This window comes from Mchenga conophoros, linkage group LG9 (assembly GCF_057382185.1).
Source record: "Mchenga conophoros isolate Kocher_MC1m ecotype Shallow Benthic linkage group LG9, M_conophoros_male_GT1.1, whole genome shotgun sequence".
Lineage (NCBI taxonomy): Eukaryota > Metazoa > Chordata > Actinopteri > Cichliformes > Cichlidae > Mchenga > Mchenga conophoros.
Window position 1 is genome coordinate 34,829,067 of NC_140534.1, and position 17,265 is coordinate 34,846,331.

The 17,265-nt window shown below is 42.3% G+C and overlaps 1 protein-coding gene across 1 annotated transcript; it reads right to left on the minus strand.

Moving 5' to 3' along the window:
• LOC146567775 (coagulation factor XIII A chain-like) lies at positions 1–11,019 on the minus strand. Its single transcript, XM_085285994.1, has 18 exons — positions 10,921–11,019; positions 10,574–10,645; positions 10,391–10,496; positions 10,016–10,192; positions 8,316–8,564; positions 7,297–7,415; positions 7,098–7,205; positions 6,263–6,437; positions 4,087–4,225; positions 3,851–3,954; positions 3,685–3,773; positions 3,452–3,605; positions 3,234–3,343; positions 2,647–2,812; positions 2,412–2,566; positions 1,939–2,075; positions 1,754–1,859; positions 1–848 (listed from the first exon to the last, which is right to left on the minus strand). Exons 2-18 carry the CDS (start codon positions 10,619–10,621, stop codon positions 804–806), a joined length of 2,187 nt encoding a protein of 728 aa, XP_085142120.1. The 5' UTR covers positions 10,622–10,645; positions 10,921–11,019; the 3' UTR covers positions 1–803.
• Between the last annotated feature and the right edge of the window lie 6,246 nt (positions 11,020–17,265).

The following is a 17,265-nucleotide window of genomic DNA, read 5'->3' on the forward strand; positions in this document are numbered from 1 at the left end:
TTCAATCAGGAGGGTAAAAAAACAGACGAGGTTACAGAGTTTCCCTGTGTCAGAGTGCAGGTTTGGGAGAAATTCATCACCTGAAAACGATCATTTTAGTGGTGACTGGGCACTGCAGTGAGTTTGGTTTTTCATTTGTGTCATTAATGATAAAGCTCAAAACCTTATTCTTCCTTTAAATATTATTGAAGCTTCAAACTTGTTTTGTTTGTTCAAAAAGTTCATAACAAGACAGAAAATCATTTGTGAACAATCGGCGACTAATTTTTCTGATGAAGTTTAAATGTCCACTGACAGAAAATGACACAAACTTCAAACACATTATGAAGGTAATGAAATGAGGTCCAAACATCTCGTTTAACCATGAAGCTCATATTGAACTCCATTTTGTAGGTTTTATGTAATAAATCTCTTTTAATGGATATTTTCTGAATCTAAAATATTTTTAGATATTTTACGTTTCATTGATTTGTAAAATCTGTTCTCAAATATGCCAAATGAAGTGCGACTGAAAACTCCGATTCTTATTTGTTATGTTATTTTCATAAAGTGTAGTTTATTCTAGCCATCCAGAGGAGGCGGAGTTATAGATGGTAAGAAATAAAGCTGCTTCAATATCAGAGAAGTGGAAAAACTCTGATCTTAAAAAGTTGCATAAACCTCTGTGAAATCTGTGGAATTAAAAAAAGTTACATTTGTACTTCAAAACTGATTTGTAAACGCGATCATTAAAGCGGTAACTTGTGCTCTTTCTTGGCTCCGCCCACTCATCCAGAAGTGGTGCTGATTGGTGGAAATGGTGATTACTTTGCAGGGTAAGGGATGTTGACCTCAACAAATCCAGACACCTGAGTAAAGACAAACAGATCAGCTCGTCATGAAAACAGTCGTTACAAACTTTCACACTTCCATGATATCAAACACCACGAGGCAGGATATCCAAAAAATAATGAAATAGACTCAATACTTGAAATGTGCAATTCACTTGTATTTTTATTTTTATTCCTATTTATTCTATTTATCCCCTTCGTATATTTTATTTATATTGTCTCTGTATTTATATGTGTGTGTGTGTGTGTGTGTATATATATATATATATAACATTCTGTAACTGTAACTTCGGTCGGTGCTGTGCTTTTTTGGAAACCGAATGTCCCAGAGGAACCCACCCGAGGGATTAATAAAGTTCTATCTTATCTTATCTTAAATATAATCAAAACCTAACAAAATGCTAAATAATATGAGTTCACTATGATTCTAACATCTAAGATTGAGTTTTTTGCATTGTTTTACTTTGAGCGGCTGTTTATAAGTTTGTAGTCTGTAGTTTTACTGTAGCTGTTTGAATCCTGCTTATAATTATAGTTTGTTGATAATATTTTAAATAAAAAACAAATAAACTGCGTTCAGATGCCTAATAAGATTAATTGCTAAATAAAAAATGAAAGAATTATGGTAAATAAAATCCCAGTGGCATGGTTTAACTAACATCTGTCGTCTCAAGTGCTTATCCGACCAATCAGCACGCAGTAGCAGAGTGCTTGTGTTTGATGGTCCAAATCAGTCTTTTATGTGTTGAACCAAAATAAAACACTGCGTCTCGGCGCCCTCTGGAGGCTCTGAGAGGATATTCTGAGGACACCAACCTGTAACCACACTTAACAATTTCAAGGAAGTAAGAGGGCGGGTGGAGGAAACTGGAGCCGTTCTGGTTTTAATGGCGAGAATCTACAGGTCAGGTTGTGCTGGTTACCTGACGGACTTCCTGGCAGTCCATCAACGCCGTGATCCGACGCAGTCCAGGCAGCCAAGGGATGAATGTCTCCTGCCAGGTGATGGTAGCCTGAGGAGGAATCTCTCTGAAAATCACACAGAGTAAAGTGTTCAACACACAGAACATCCCGCCGTCAGTGCACACAGCATCCGAGGCGTGTTTACCTGTAGTATTTAGACTTTGGACCTATGAGCCCAGCTCCCTCGAGGGATAGATTGACGCCACGCAGAGGAAAGCCGAAGTTGTTGGTGAACTCAACTTTGACACCCATCTCCTGGTTCAGCAGAGGCTCCCCGTTCAACTAGAGGAAGAGTCCAAAGTTACAGTCACTGTACAAAGTGTGTCCAGCACAGTCTGTCACAGAAAAACATACAAATATAAGCGGACCCCTTCTGCTAATTTCCAGATCCACATTCTCATTCCTGGACTCTACTAGAGCAGCTTTACATGCATCACAGTTCAAAATAATGCTTCTTTGTCTTATCACGGGCCTCGCTGCAGCCCTTCAGTACATCCTTTTAGCTCCTCCCCCTTTTAAAGCCAACTTTCTGGTCGCTTTGTTGGAGATATTTAACAGTTCTAAATAATTGACTGATGAAAGAAACCTCGCCATGTATTAGGCCTTTGTGAGCCTTACCGTCACTTTGAGGTCCGGGGTCTGCAGCTCCAGCACCTTTAAGTCAAGCACATGCAGGTTATCAGACTGTCCGCTCACAATGAAGCGCAGGCAGGTCTGAGAGCTCAGCTGGGTCTGGTACTCATAAGCTGGGATCTTAAACGGCACACTATAACCTGTAAAACAGAGAGAAATGCTAAAACCTTCATCACCAAATCTTCAGACTTTAAAACAACAAGATTCTGGTGGAGCTCACTCTGGTAGGGCAGCACAGTCACATCGAAGGTGATGTCTTTGAAGTGACTGGCCACAACTCCAGTGTAGAAGATGATGTCACAGTCCAGGTGAGCCGTCACGTTTCTGAGGACTTTACCCTGGTTCTTGAAGGTCGCTACCAGCTGCACATCCTGACCTATAACACACTGCAGATGAAGAGAGAGCCAAGTGAGCCACATGCGTTCTGGGTCTCCTCAGGACTTCTATGCTTTTAAATGCCTCGATTTTGGCTCAGGCTGAAAGGATTTATTTAAGACTAAACAAGACAAAGTAAAGCAGAATGTGGAGATCCTTCCTTGGTAGAAAGGCTCCTCGTTCACGTGGCATGCACTGTCATCGTACTTAAATGGTCTCCACAGTAAACAGATGTGTAACGGAGCAATTTTGGGATGTATCAGACGTGCTGCAACTGTGTGATGGGCCACCTTTCCAGCACCTTGCATGAATAATTAGAGGCTCTGAGGGCAAACAGGGTCCCACCCAATATTAGCGGGGTGTTCCTAATAAAGTGAACTGTGCTCTACAAGTGCACAATTTGAATGTGAAGGTAGCAGACAGGTGTGTTACCGGCTCCACGATGAGGGTGACAGACAGGTCATCCTCAGGCACATCACTGTGATCCCTCTCACAGCCGAACCCCTCCGCCCGGGCCATGGTCGCCTCATCTTCTGCACTTCCTGTAATAAAAAAGCACAAACATCAAAGCTGATTCAGTTTATTAATAAACTGAAAAGTTTATTTATAATTGTGTTTGCTTGTTGGGTTTGATGCCCTGTGATTGTTACCTTCAGGGTACTTGTAGGTGTTTGTGATGTTGTTCTGTTGTTGTGAGCCCACAGCTTTGGTTAAAATTTTCTCTCCAACGTACGTCTTGTCCACTCTGAAGGGAGTCAGATTCCCGTACTTATCTCTCTTCAGGAAGACCACGTCACTGTTCACCTGGAGGAAACGATTTCAAGATATTGTGAAACTCTGTGCTGATCAGATATTGTCCCATTGGTTTTTATGCTTCGCTAACCTCAGCGAACACAAAGCCGCAGTCAAACGGGTAACACACGTGACCCTCCTTAATGGCAATGACCGGTGCTGGACCACAGCGGAAAAAGCCTACGAACAAGCACAGACCTGTTAGCTCTCTGTTTAACTGTTGTTTCTTAATCTGTGCGCTCATCTGTTTGTCTCACCGTCACTGGTCTCCTGAGGCGTGGAGTCAACCACCTGCCATCCTTCCAGCCCGGGCGGCAAATCAGGACGCTTAATCATCACCTCGTTCCAGCAGTGGTAGTTCCTGCAGAGAGAGGCAGTGTAGCTAGTGCACTCCCAACGCTGGTCTCGAGTTCAAACACATGGGAAAAGGTGTCCAGCACTGAAGTCTTTCCCAAACCAAGCTCACAGGAACATTGTAATTATGATACAGTACCAGATGGAGTCCCTGGTGTTGCGTCTGTCTGGGGTGCCATCAGCATTGAAGATGAGTTCAGTCTTCAGGTTGCCCGTGTTGTCATGAGCTGAATTGTAGTTGGTGATGACCCTTGCTGGGATGCCAAGGCATCTGAGGACTGCAAGGATGTGAAATATATAAAAGCTACATTGTTTATTCAGGTTTTTGTTCCTGCAGAATTTCAATCAGTGCCTTGAATGAGCCACAGCCTAATTTGATCTGTGGTGCAGACTAATAAAATGGTTGCATAATCAATATCTTTGTACAGTAGATCAGTACAAGTAAACTCTAAAATGTAATGAGCCAAACACTTATGAAAAGAAATCATCATCAGCATGTGTAATTACACATGCATGACAGTTCACTTAGTTTGAGTCTTTTTATGAAGGTGTTATGTGGTCACTGTAGTCATGTTGGGTCTCTCTGAGAGTTTTTGTTGCTGTTGTCATTGTTTTAGATCTTTTTGATGGATGGCTAAACAGCAGGGATATTAAATGTGAATGTGAAAAAGTTGCAGACCGACCCCTCATATCAACAGATGTTTTTTTTCTTTTTCGTACCAATACTTTTGTAATTTTTTAATAAAGCCATACAGTTTAACCTTCATTCTATGAATATTTTCTGAGTTACACACAGGGGTTGGTTGAAATTCTTACTTTTGTCCAACATTTCTGATTCCTCACAACTTCAAGTACAGGAGAGATCCAGGTGAAATTTCGGGGAGGAATCATAGCAAGAGGAGGAGCCTTCTGTCAATATTTAGGTTTAAAGAAAACCTTCCAAATAACTTTTCTGAGATGGGCAAACAGCTGCCCATCTCATATGATGAAAACATTTAAAAGGTAGAGCGTGTAAAAATTTTCACTGCTGCATATCGGTACGCTGAGTTTGGTTTTCTTACTCCTCACAAAAGAAGTGTGTAATCCAAGCAACAGTTGCTGCTATAGGACAAACATGTTTTAGTCAGCCAGGAGCAACCAAAAACATCACAATTAGACTGTTCCCCAGAGTGTTTCTACTATTGTTTGAACTGGATCCGCCCTGGAGTTTTTCCCAATCTGTGGAAGGCTGTAGGTCCAGTATTAACCTCAGTCACTGAATCTCACTGACAGATGACAACAATAGTGAGGTGAGTTGTTGGTAAGCGCCACCATTTTTGGCTCTGTTAGCCTCTGTTAGCCTCTGTTAGCTCCTGTTAGTCAAACTTTAATTAAACTTCGTTTGAAGTGGATGCAAATTTGTTGGACTCCAATACTTAGTGAATAAACTCTCATAAAAACTGTTAATGTTATCAAACTGTTTATCGAAGGAAAGTGTGATTGTTAGGATGCTTGAGCCTAACGCTAGCTAGCATAATTTTAGCTTATAGCTAGCTGTAGTTGTTTAGCCGGCACTTGTCAGCTATCTGGAGACGGGAGGGTCACATGTTCAATTTTGTGATAATTGTGATAATATCAGGAATAAATGAGCATGTTTATGCATGTTTTTGTTTTTAGAGCCCTGACTTCAGTCGAAGAAATGAATGAAATTTCATTGCAATGTCGGTGGCGTTGTTCTCGTCATTTGCAATTTTGCTTCTTTGATAAATGGGACTCTCAGATGATGTGAACAACTTCACCTCTCCTCTGCCTTTGGCACACTATATATATGTAAAGTCAGAAGGGAGATGTTCTCCTCGGCTCCTCTATTTAAATATGATGGAGTAACTTGTTCCTATATATTTTTAAAATATTGCTTATCAGTTCATAAGAATGCATATTTAGCTTCCTCTAAGAATCATTTTCTTATTAAATTACATTAAAAAATTACTGAGTGTTCCTCTAATGTTTATTGTCTTTCTTTTAAAAATCGTTTTCTTGGAGCAATTGTAAAATTGATTTGCTTGCATTTTTTAATAGTATTTAAATGTGTTTTTCAGCCCTGAAATGTAACGTTTGAAAGCTCCTGAACCTATGAAGTTATGAAGCTTATAAAATTACTGGAAAAGTAAGTAAAAAGTACCCAATATGTTCCTAACCCTATGCAGTTTGAGGGCCTGTAAGTCTGAAAGTACTCACAGAATGAAGGTAACATTTTATGCTGAAGTTACTGCAGTTAAAAGTCAGCTGATTCTGAGGAGGTGAGGCGGGATGAAGTAAACAGAGCACATGCTTACAGGTGTTGAAGACTCCAGCGTACACCCAGCACTGAGCGAAACAGACCGGGACTCCGGTGTTGGCGTACTGCAGCAGGATTTTGGTGCTGCCAGTCCAAGACGTCGGGGGTTTGCCCATGGAATAGTCATTGCTCCAGTTCCCAACCATCACACCGTTATCATCCTGAGAGTTCATCTGCAGGAGCGGGCAGGTCAAAGGTCAGCAAAAAATAACTGACTTCTCTTTTTTAAGGAATTCAACCTCTCATCTCTGGTGTGGTACCCCACAAGGTCCTGCTGCTGCACCTTTCATTGAGCGGTTGTACCCTACAGCAGCCGGTCTTGTACAATCTATCACGTTCACCAGTGACTTCTTTAGGTTCAGTTCTGTTTATGTTGGGCCAAAACAAAAGGAACCGACCTGATTTGAAAGGTAACAATATGCTTGTTTAGCATGTGGTGAAAATCCCACCTGACCTGCCTAAACCCATTTGTTCTTCTTGACCTTGTGCAGTTTAAGAGCTTAATGTACTGGTATGAGACTGGAGCAGGGGACCCAGAGAAAACCCACCAGGCAAGGGGAAAACAAAACCCCGCTGAAACCCAGAACCTGCTTGCATCAAGGCAACGACAAAGTCTTAAAATCAAGACATTAGATTGAATATTTCACCCTATTTCTTTTAGTGTTTGGTCAAACATTGACTTATTTGTCCTGTAAGTGCACCTTAAATCTAGAAGATAGGGTGAAACTGCATTTTGATCTTTGAAAAAGTGCAAATAGCTAACTTGAGGTCGTTTTCCCATTGCTATGACTGTGGTGACACAGTTAATCAGTACTCAGGCTCTGTATTCTCACCATGGCAGATCCCACCCTGACCAGCTTGACAACGTTGCCCCGGTCGTAGATTGGCATCTGAGACGCATCCAGGACGAAGATACAGGCGTCCAAAATGCCGCGCTCAAACTGCAAAGAGTGCATTTTAATTAATTATAAGCTGATAAATTAATCAATAAATTACTTTATTGTTTTTATGTGATCAAGTATTTGTACTTACCTGCCCAAATGTCCATGGACGGTCTACCACAGAGCTAGATGAACCCTGGTAGATCATCCCTTCATCATTCAGGACGTACTCCTGTCTTTCTGCTTCATTAGGAAGAAACACGTGATCGTCTGCAAACAGAAACGCTTTGCTGTAAGAACTTTCATTTGGCTACAAAGGCATCGTGATATCCATTTGTAAATGTCAGTCAAACACAGAGACCTAGAGTTCATTATCATCTAGATCCACAGAAAAATACAACGGTGTGTCATCTACATAACTATGGTAACAAATGCTGAGCTGTCTTATAAGGTTTCTGAGCAGCGGCATGGATAAGAAGAAATGTACCAGATCAAGACGCCTGCTTTGTGGAACTCCACAGAAACCTCACTGATCCCCAATCTCCACAGATGATCAACAACCCACTGTTCCTGCTGGTGAATGTGGATTTTATGATCTGTCGTATTGAAGGCCTCATTCAGTCTCTAAAATGTTCTATAACCAGACTGTACTTACCACTGTTTCCATCTTTCTTTAAGAAACCACTACATTTGTACAAATATTACGGGAGGTTGGATATTTGTCTGTAATCAGTATATTTGTGGTTTAACTAAAGGGCATTTTAAAGCAGAGGGAGAGTTTGCTTTCTCAAGTAATGGATCAGTGATCATCGTGACAGGCTTGACGATAAATTATAAATGTAAACAAGGTCATCAGTGCGAACAGTGGGATCTGAGATATGTTTTTGCCTGATGAGGTGAATCAATTGGTTGAAAACGTTGACACATTTGTCAGAGGTATGATGGACGTCTGACAAACTCTGGAAGAGCTATGACAGATATTTCACACCTTTGATATTATTATAAAGGGTCACTTTTGTGTAACTATGAGATGTATGAAAAATTATGCAATGAAAAATGTATGTCATTTATCTTTGGCAGACTGAGGTGCAGATGAAGCTGCACTGATTCTGATCATGATTTTACTTTTACTCTACCAGCAGGGGGCAGTAAGCGCAGAGGAAATGGTACCTGGACACCAGGCGTTGAAGAGCAGGTACAGGTCAGTGGTGGGGTCCCTCTTTGAGCGCTGCATGCCCATGCCAGTGGAGATGGCCACGTACACCTGAAACTTCCCCACAATGGCGGCGGCATCTGGTGTGATGCCGAACATCACAGATGTACCCTGAGATTGCAGAATCCGGCCTGACCACGAACTGCTGCCACGGTTACCGAAGGTCACCATCACCAGGGAGCCCTTATTGGGCGAAGGATCGGAGCCTGATGGAAGAGTTATTTTTTAATTCTTTATTTATCCAGGTGAAAAAATCATTTCCAAAGAGAGGCGTGGCATCATTTCTCATTGTAATAAGAAAAATGCAATGGGATGTTTTTACGTTACAACGTTGGGGCGATCGTGGCTCAAGAGTTGGGAGTTCGTCTTGTAATCGGAAGGTTGCCGGTTCGAGTCCCGGCTCAGACAGTCTCGGTCGTTGTGTCCTTGGGCAAGACACTTCACCTACCGCCTACTGGTGTTGGCCAGAGGGGCCGATGGCGCGATATGGCAGCCTGGCTTCTGTCAGTCTGCCCCAGGGCAGCTGTGGCTACAACCGTAGCTGCCTCCACCAGTGTGTGAATGAATAGTGGCATTGTAAAGCGCTTTGAGGCGTCCCGAAAAGCGCTATATAAATGCAATCCATTATTAAAAACACATTTTTAGGAGTTGGTTATTTCTACCTTACATCAATAAAAATAAACACATAAAAATACATAAAATCCTGGTCAAACAGGTTACATTTTTATATTTTAAAGACTTCAGTTCGTGTATTTGAGGCCAGATGTGTGTGAACATCTGTCAGCTCTGCAGTTGTGTGTTTAACATGGAGTGTTTCCTAATGGCCGGGCCGTGGGGAGAGCTGTGTACTAATTAAGCAGCCAAACGAATGTGAAGCTGCTTAATGAACTGACGGCCGTCTGATTGCTCAGTGGGCGACTGTTAACGAGCGTCTCTTCATCAGCTAATTGCTTAATGAGGGAGCACCCCCCCCCCCCCCCCCGACACACACACACATGTGTCAGTTTAGAGGAAAATGTTAATTAGCAACACTCAGACCAGGCAGAGGAACAAAATGAGAAAAAATGACCTGAGATACTAAAAACTGTGTGTGAACAAAATCCCTCGATTGGACTGATCTGCAGGTGTCCGGGTTACAAGTTCCTGATCGCTGTTAATGCTCAGGTAGGTAGAGCAGGTGGGGAGGAAACCTTAAACAGTTCACTGTTCACCAAACTGGAAAAGGACGGATAAGCTGCCATCATACAGTTTAAGGCAAACTATAATCCCAACAATACCAAAACCAAAGCCACACTGGTCTTTGAGGATTCTCTGAAATATGGCAGGGGGGTCTCACAACAAGCATACGAATCATGCAAGCGTAAAAAGACACCAAATGTTTAAAAATTAAGGGAATTTTAAACTGCATCAGTAGCCTCTTGCAAACATTTGTTTCAATTTCGTTATTTTACTCTATGAAAAATACCAACGATAACAGAGTTTGATGTTAAATAGTATTTTTGCACCAACGAGGTGACTTCCAGTGAAAACATTGCATATCTCAGCGTGGTGTGCAGCGTGTCCTTAAAAACATCTGAGAGCACTGGACAGACGAAGTTTGAGGCCTTAAAAGCTCTACGGCACATGAAGAGTATCGAAGCCCAGAGTTCAAACTCACCAATCGTAAACTCGATGTGGAAGTCGTCCTCCGGAGCCAGCGGGCGGTTGAAGGTCACCTGCATGACGAACTCCTGACCACGGCGCACCACCAGGTTCTGCATGTAGTAGTCGGTGGTGTAGTGCTTCGGCTTGTTGACGTCCTGACACATGTTGATTTTCAGTGCCTCCAGCAACACTGAGGGGGCGGGGACAAAGCAGAGGACGCTGGTCATCGACTGGCAGCCATGACAGCTCCTCGCTTCAGAGTGTTGCAGAGTACTCAACAACAAGACAATGCAAGGCCCGCCACACGATAAAGGAGGTGCTAACATAAAACAACAGGGCTGGAAATGAGCAGGTGCGCTGTAAGACAGGTGACGCAAGCGGGTCTCACCTCCACCAGGTGCAAACGCTCTGGGCGTGACCTCAGATTCAGCAACGCCTTCAAAAGGTTCAAATTCTGGAACAACATCTGAATATGACAGGTTGGAGGTCGGCAGCTGGAGGAAAAAAAGTCAGGCAATCACTCGTTTTCGGTTAAATTCAAAATGAACTGTTAATTTTGTTGTGAGGCTACCGGCTTGGCGTAGCGCCCCTTCTGGGTTTCAGCGGTTGGACCAGTCATGGTTGTCAAAGGTCAAAGGTTACACTGGGGTGATTGGTCAAAGAAAAAGAGAGCAAAAGTGCAGGAAAGAAATAAACACGGAGTTTATAGCATCGTATTGTTTAATATATTCTTATGTATCTTTCTGTTACTTAAAATGAAAGACGACAATTATTTACAATGTAAATAGAAAAACTAATAATAACAATATAATGTAAGAATGATTTCCAATGTAAAATATGAATAATTATTATTTACACTGTAAGTAAATAAGTCAGTGCAGCGGGAGCAGGTACAACCTCTGCTCGAGCTTCACTCACCGCTCTGATGAAGAGGAGCTCGTCCTGCTGCGTCTCTGATCAGGTGCTGATCGAGTCGACTTCAGCATCACTTTATAGCCACACACACTTCCTCTTTTCACTCACACACACTGGGTTTCCCGTCACTTCTGAGGACTCGCACTGAACAGCTCATGACCCAGTAGGTGGCCTTGACCCACCCGATCATGTCGTAGCACCCACAGTGGGCGGAGGTCACGCTGACCTCTGGCTCCATTCAAAACTTCCATTAGAAATTCTCAGATTTTAGTTGCAGCACAAACTGAATTAACCATCTTAAACCCAACAGAAACAAAACTGCTAACGTGATTGAATCCTATGGTTAAAGTATATGAAATCAATAAAATTCTAGTTCAATTTTTTCTTTGTTTTCTGGTCGAGTCTTCACGGCGTTGCTTCACCTCGTTGAGGTTTGCAGCGTTCGTGCTGCTGCGCTCGGACCTTCGTGCTGCTGACTGGTCCCAGCTTCAGCTGTGGGACACAGACGAGCTGGTGTGCGCTCAGATCATCCTCCCTCCAGCGTGCTGAAGCTGTTTGAGGTGTTTGTGCCGCGTTTGGTCTCGTTTGAAGGACGTTGTTCTTATTTCGTTCAGATGCAGCTTTGCAAACCTAAGCCATGCTGCCATGTTCTTGTTAGAGAGAGGAAGCTTCTAATTGTGCTGTCATGAACTTTAACCTTTAACATGCTGACTGGGACCGTTTGGGTTGTTTGGGGCTTCTCTGAGCGTTCCACAGTCTGATGTTCGCTCCTGGGAGGACTGACGCCGTCTTTAATGTTTTCCAAATAAAAGATCTTTCTCAGGTTAGGATGACAGACCTGAAAGCTCCACACATACACACTGTGAAAACATCTGCTTTTACTGAGATGCTCACACTGATGATGATCAAGTGCATTCGAACACCAGCACTTGGGTGATACTTCATTCCTGTTGAAGCAGTAAGGATGGTTTTCACAGGCTGCAGTGTTTGTTAAATGATAAACACACGGTGCAATAATCTGAGGCTGTATTTATGTGAAAGTAAGATCTGCTGCAGTGACCATAGTACAGGTACAATGATGTCAGTACTTGGGTTCTGGAGGTTCTTCGGTCATCTGCACTTTCACGTCGGCCCCTGGGCTACAGTCTGGGCTAGCATGCTAAGGCAAAGCTAGCCCAGACTGAGCTTCAAACGCAGTGACGAGCAGCCTCCATTTCTGAAGTAGACTCGCTTTAAAGTCTCTTCGGGCAGGTTTTCATCTTTTCTCTGTGTAGTTGTACAAACACTAACACAAAGATCGCGTGTGCCTCAGGTTTATACTGTTAACTGTTAATTATGTGACAAACGTAATGTAGCGAGTTACTGTCTGCAGGGAGTGACCCTCAACATAATGTAATACACTGCACCATGAGGACAGAGGTTTATGTTCACATTGGTGACTTTTGTTGGTCGCTGTGTGGCTCAGACGTGAACTTTGAGTTTGTGTCTTTATTTCTTGCTGTTTTAAATGTTTGTTTTAAAAAATCCGCCTGTTTTAAAATTTGTTGTGTGTAATGTGCAACAGTCAGTGTGATGCTGCTGAACACTGCTGACCAGCCATCAGCTGGTTTCAGCACCTTAACCAACAAACCCTGCTCTGCACTCATGTTGCAGCCGTTCCCACCGTGCTGCAGACGTTTATGCTCTAATGTTAAAAACAGAAAGTCATGCAGCTTCCATAAATCTGTTTCCTCTGACTCTGATCAGGTCGCCCTGACATGACACGCTGCTCCTGATTGGTCTAATCAGCCACTTCCTGTTTGGTGCCTGACACTAGAATAAGCAGAAAAGCTCAGATATGATTAACTCTGAGTTTAAACCTCCTGTTTAAAATAAAATAAGCTCCCAAAAACATCATTTTTAAAACCTGTCAGGCAGATTCAGTCCGGATGTCTGCAGATGTTCATAAACACAGAAGCTCAGATTTTGTGGAGGCCGATGAAAATCAGGAAAATCTTTATGTTATGATACAGGATGAAACCTTACAGCAGGCCGCCGTCGAATGTGACCAAGCTTTTTGTTTATACAGCACCAAATAACAACAACATATTGTACAGTAGGTCGTACAATAACACACAGAGAAAAACCCAACAATCATATGACCCTCTGTGAGCACTTTGGCCACAGTGGGAAGGAAAAACTCCCTTTTAACAGGAAGAAACCTCCTGCAGAACCAGGACATGCTGTGGAAGATGTCACAGCATGTAGGTGGAGCAGCGTGGTGGCATCGTCCTCACTCGCTCCACCAGCTACACCCTGCTAGCACCGGCTCGGACCCTCTGCTCCTTCTCTGGTTTAGTTTGTTGTCTCTGAGATTCACAAAGTTGCTGAGCAGAGATTTTGTTTTGGTCCACACTGATGTGACAGCATCACTAAGTTCCTGCAGATTTGCTGGAAAATGGGACGATAACATGATCTTCAATAAGCTGGACATGATGTGCTGGTTATATGGACCAGAACGAATTTACTTTAAGACGTAAACGTGACACTGATCTGAGAAAAAAGCTTTCCAAACTAAGTCCAGTTGTGATATTTTAGGGTCGGCAGAACTTGTAATGTTGTAAATATTATGAGGTAATAGGTGCAGAAATGTTTGACACAAAGCTATGAAACAGGATGAAAAGAACAGAAATAAAGAAATATTCTTTGATGAAGAGACAAAAAAATCAAGAACATTAAAAACTGGACATCAAAGGATCAAATACACTGCAAACAAAAGTGCATTTTATTGTTGTCATGTAGCTTGTAGCTCACAAACTACGGCCACCAGATAAACCTGAAGTATTTTATTTATTACTTTACAGATATAATCGTTTTATGTGATGTGTAATCAGTCACCAGATGAAATGATGACACATGATTTTTGATTGGAGGCCCGTTTGTCTCCCAGAGGACAGTCACCGTCTCTCACCTCCATCTGAGTCATCACGACTAGCTCAGGGTTTTATTGTCTGTCAGCAGATCTGAAATCTGAGGGAAAAAAGAGACAAACAGAAGGACAAACAGGCAGAAAGCAGAACAAAGGCAGATAAAAACAAGGACAGAAGACGACAATGAACTGTCAAGAAGATAAATGCTGTTTAGAGGAGCTGTTTGAGGTCGACTGGTGTCTGAAAGAGAGGAAGAAGGAGGAAAAGAGGAAGTGAGAGCAGGAGGTCACACAGCTCCTCTGACATGTCGACTACATTATCAATAAAGTCAACAGATACAAGCTGAAACTCACCAGTCAGCAGATGTTCACCACAGAAACTTCCACAGATACCTAGCTTTAGTATATATATGTGTGTGTGTGTGTGTGTGTGTGTGTGTGTGTGTGTGTGTGTGTGTGTGTGTGTGTGTGTGTGTGTGAGAAAACAAACAGACAAAAGTAAAATTTAGAAAAGGTTGTAAAAGTTACAAGATTTGGCAAATGATTATTATACAGATTTGAATATTATAAAAAGGACCAGACAACCAATCAAACAAACACAAAACTAACTAATAAACTAACAAAGAACCAACCAATCAAGTTTTTGAGATTAACAATCAGATTTGTCGTTTTTAATATTCCATCCTTTTAATGGGTGACTTCAACATTTTAACTTTAGAGGAGTAAAAATCAGAAACAGGATCTCAGAATGACCGAGAAAACCGTTAACGAGCAGCAGGCCGTCAAGGGTCAAAGGTCACCTCACAGCTGTAAGCAAACATGATGCAGACAAAAGAAGAAGAACTCGCACCACTTAATAACAAACAGCGTGAAAAACTTAGAGCTGAACTCTTCAGGTGAACCTTTAATCAGTTTATGGCTGCTGACATCAGGCAGATCAGCAGGCAGAAAAAAAGGACAAAAAGGATAAAATTATTATTAAAATTATTACATAAAAATATTGAAACATTACAGGAAATAAGCTCTAAAAAATATGAGACAGTAAAATAAAAAATGCTGATTAATGAAAAGGTGACAGTAACTCTGGACGAGCGACGCAGTGACAAATATGTGGCCTGAAAGCCAAAAACAAAACTATGAAACAAAAGTAGGAACCATCACTGATCTGCTGCAGTCAGAGATGACTCGTCAGGTTTCTCACTTTGTGTCTCACTGTCTAAACAAGCTGCTCTTTACATGCAGACGTGATGAACGACGCAGGCCTCAGCGTCAGTAATAAATACATATTTTATAATAATTTCAAATAGAAGAAGTTATTTTAAATATTTATATTTAAAATAAATTAAAGTACAAACACTTCAATATTTAAAATATTGAAGTATTTGTACACATGTGGAATAAACTTGTTACATAAGAGTCCAGGAAAAGGAAATGAGAGGATTTAAAAAAAAGAAAGACTGTGCAGCAGGATAAAAACATGAAAAGTTAAAACGTGTCAAATAAAAACAGAAACGTGTGATATAAAGTAAGAAATGTGAAAGAAAAGGAAAAAACATCAAATATAAAAGCAGAAATACATGAAGAACATGTGAGTTGGTTACTTTGAACTGGGGAGCGGCTTCACTTACTTAAAGAGCACAAAGGTTGCTGGTTCAGTTCCAGCCAGAGACAAAACCTCCTCTGCGGGGTTACATCACGAAGCTGAATAAATATGCGAGCCCACCTGAAAGCATCGTTTTATTGGAACTCTGACTTGCAGTTATGTGTTTCTGCCAGCAGATGGCGCAGCTCACTGAGAAAACAAACGGAGGCAGAGGGGGTGATGACGATGATGCCACAGCCTTTTCTTACAGGGCCAGATTCACCTGCTGAGCACACGCAGACAGCAGAACACCTGAAACACATCTCATCATGCTTACCTGTGGAGGTGAGGCCCCTCCCCCTGCTGGTTCAGAGAGAAGAAGAAGAATCAACACTACGTGTTCGTTCTGGGAGGTATGATGCGGTTTCCTGTGGTCACCAGCAGGGGGCGCTGATGACTCTTACAGAGTCAGAAGTGGGGCAGGAGGTGAGGAAGCAGAGTCCAGCTCTGTGCCCGCTGCTGATTGGACGGCAGCATTTGAAGGTCAAAGTCAAAGTCAAGGAACAAGGTCAAACACACACACACGCACAAATTTGACATCCCTCAAAGGACATCACATTGATTTAAAAAATTGATGTGTGTGTGTGTGTGTGTGTGTGTGTGTGTCTGTGTGTGTGTGTGTGTGTGTGTGTGCTGCAGAGCCTCGGGGAAACATCTGTGTTAAAATGCAGCAACGAAGTTGGTTTCACATCCAGCTGACGTCAGCAGGAGGAGGAGATATGATCCCCACCATGTGTGTTTCATTCACACACACACACACACACACACACACAGTCAGCCAGGGGACGTCTACTGCTGGTATCCATCAGTTTCATTCCTGGACTCAGCTTTGCTTGATTCGCAGCTCAGAATAATCCTTCTTTATCTGGTCCAGCCTGTCAGTTCATCCTCTGCCTGAAACAGGCTGTTTACAGCTTCCTCGTAGACATAAGACAGCGATCATCAGTGTTTATGGAGGACCAGTGATCAGGTCTGTCATGAGCTGAAGACCCCAACGAGAAAGCTTTAAACAGAAAAACAATGATCGTAAAAATGACTCCGACTCTAAAGAGGAAAGAATAGCCACAAGTGACCAAATAAATCCAAAAGAAAAACAAGCAAAAACAACAAAGACCAACAAACAAGAGACTCACAGCTTAAACTGTCACAAAGAGACACAAACTGAGCAAGAAGAGGATAAAGAGACTGAAATAAGTGCAGGAAATGACCAACAAGAGACAGAAAGAGACACCAAGAACACAAAGAGGCACAAAATGACACAAAGAAACTTAATCCTACAAAAAAACAAGAACATGCCAAAAACACCCAAAAACAGCCAGAATGGTGGAAAACAGGCACAAAACAGCCAGAAATGCAGTAAAAAGATGCAAAAGAGCCAAAAGATCAGGAAGAGAAGCAAAACTGCTCAGTGTCATGTGGATGTGGGCGGAGCCAGTCGGCAGGTCGGTCACATGTGATGAGGGACCGAACGTGTTCACCTGAGCTTCCTGAGACCGCCCCCTGAGGGCTCCACGCTCAGGACGCCGGCCTCTGTTCGGGCCTTTTGGCGGCTGTTTCGTGATCGTTCGTCTTTTGATCCTCGATGATGCTTTTTGGCTCTTTTTGGTTATTTGTGTTTTTTTTGTGCAGTTTTATATTTGTTTGCTGTTTTCTGGCTGTTTTTGGTGCTTTTCCTGTGATTTTGTGGTCCTTTTATGGCCGTCAGTTTTTATTTTGTGGCTGTTTGTTTAATCATCGTTTGTGTCTTTGTGATGCTGGTTTCTGCGTGTGGTGATGTTCTGTTGTTCTATTTGTTGTT

Coding starts and splice junctions, on each gene's coding strand:
- LOC146567775 (XM_085285994.1), bottom strand. CDS start 10,621: ATGACTGGTCCAACCGCTGAAACCCAGAAGGGGCGCTACGCCAAGCCG. Junction 8,565..10,015: donor CCACATCGAGTTTACGATTG/GTGAGTTTGAAC, acceptor CTCTTCCATCAG/GCTCCGATCCTTCGCCCAAT. Junction 6,438..7,097: donor TCAGGGTGGGATCTGCCATG/GTGAGAATACAG, acceptor CCGCTCCTGCAG/ATGAACTCTCAGGATGATAA.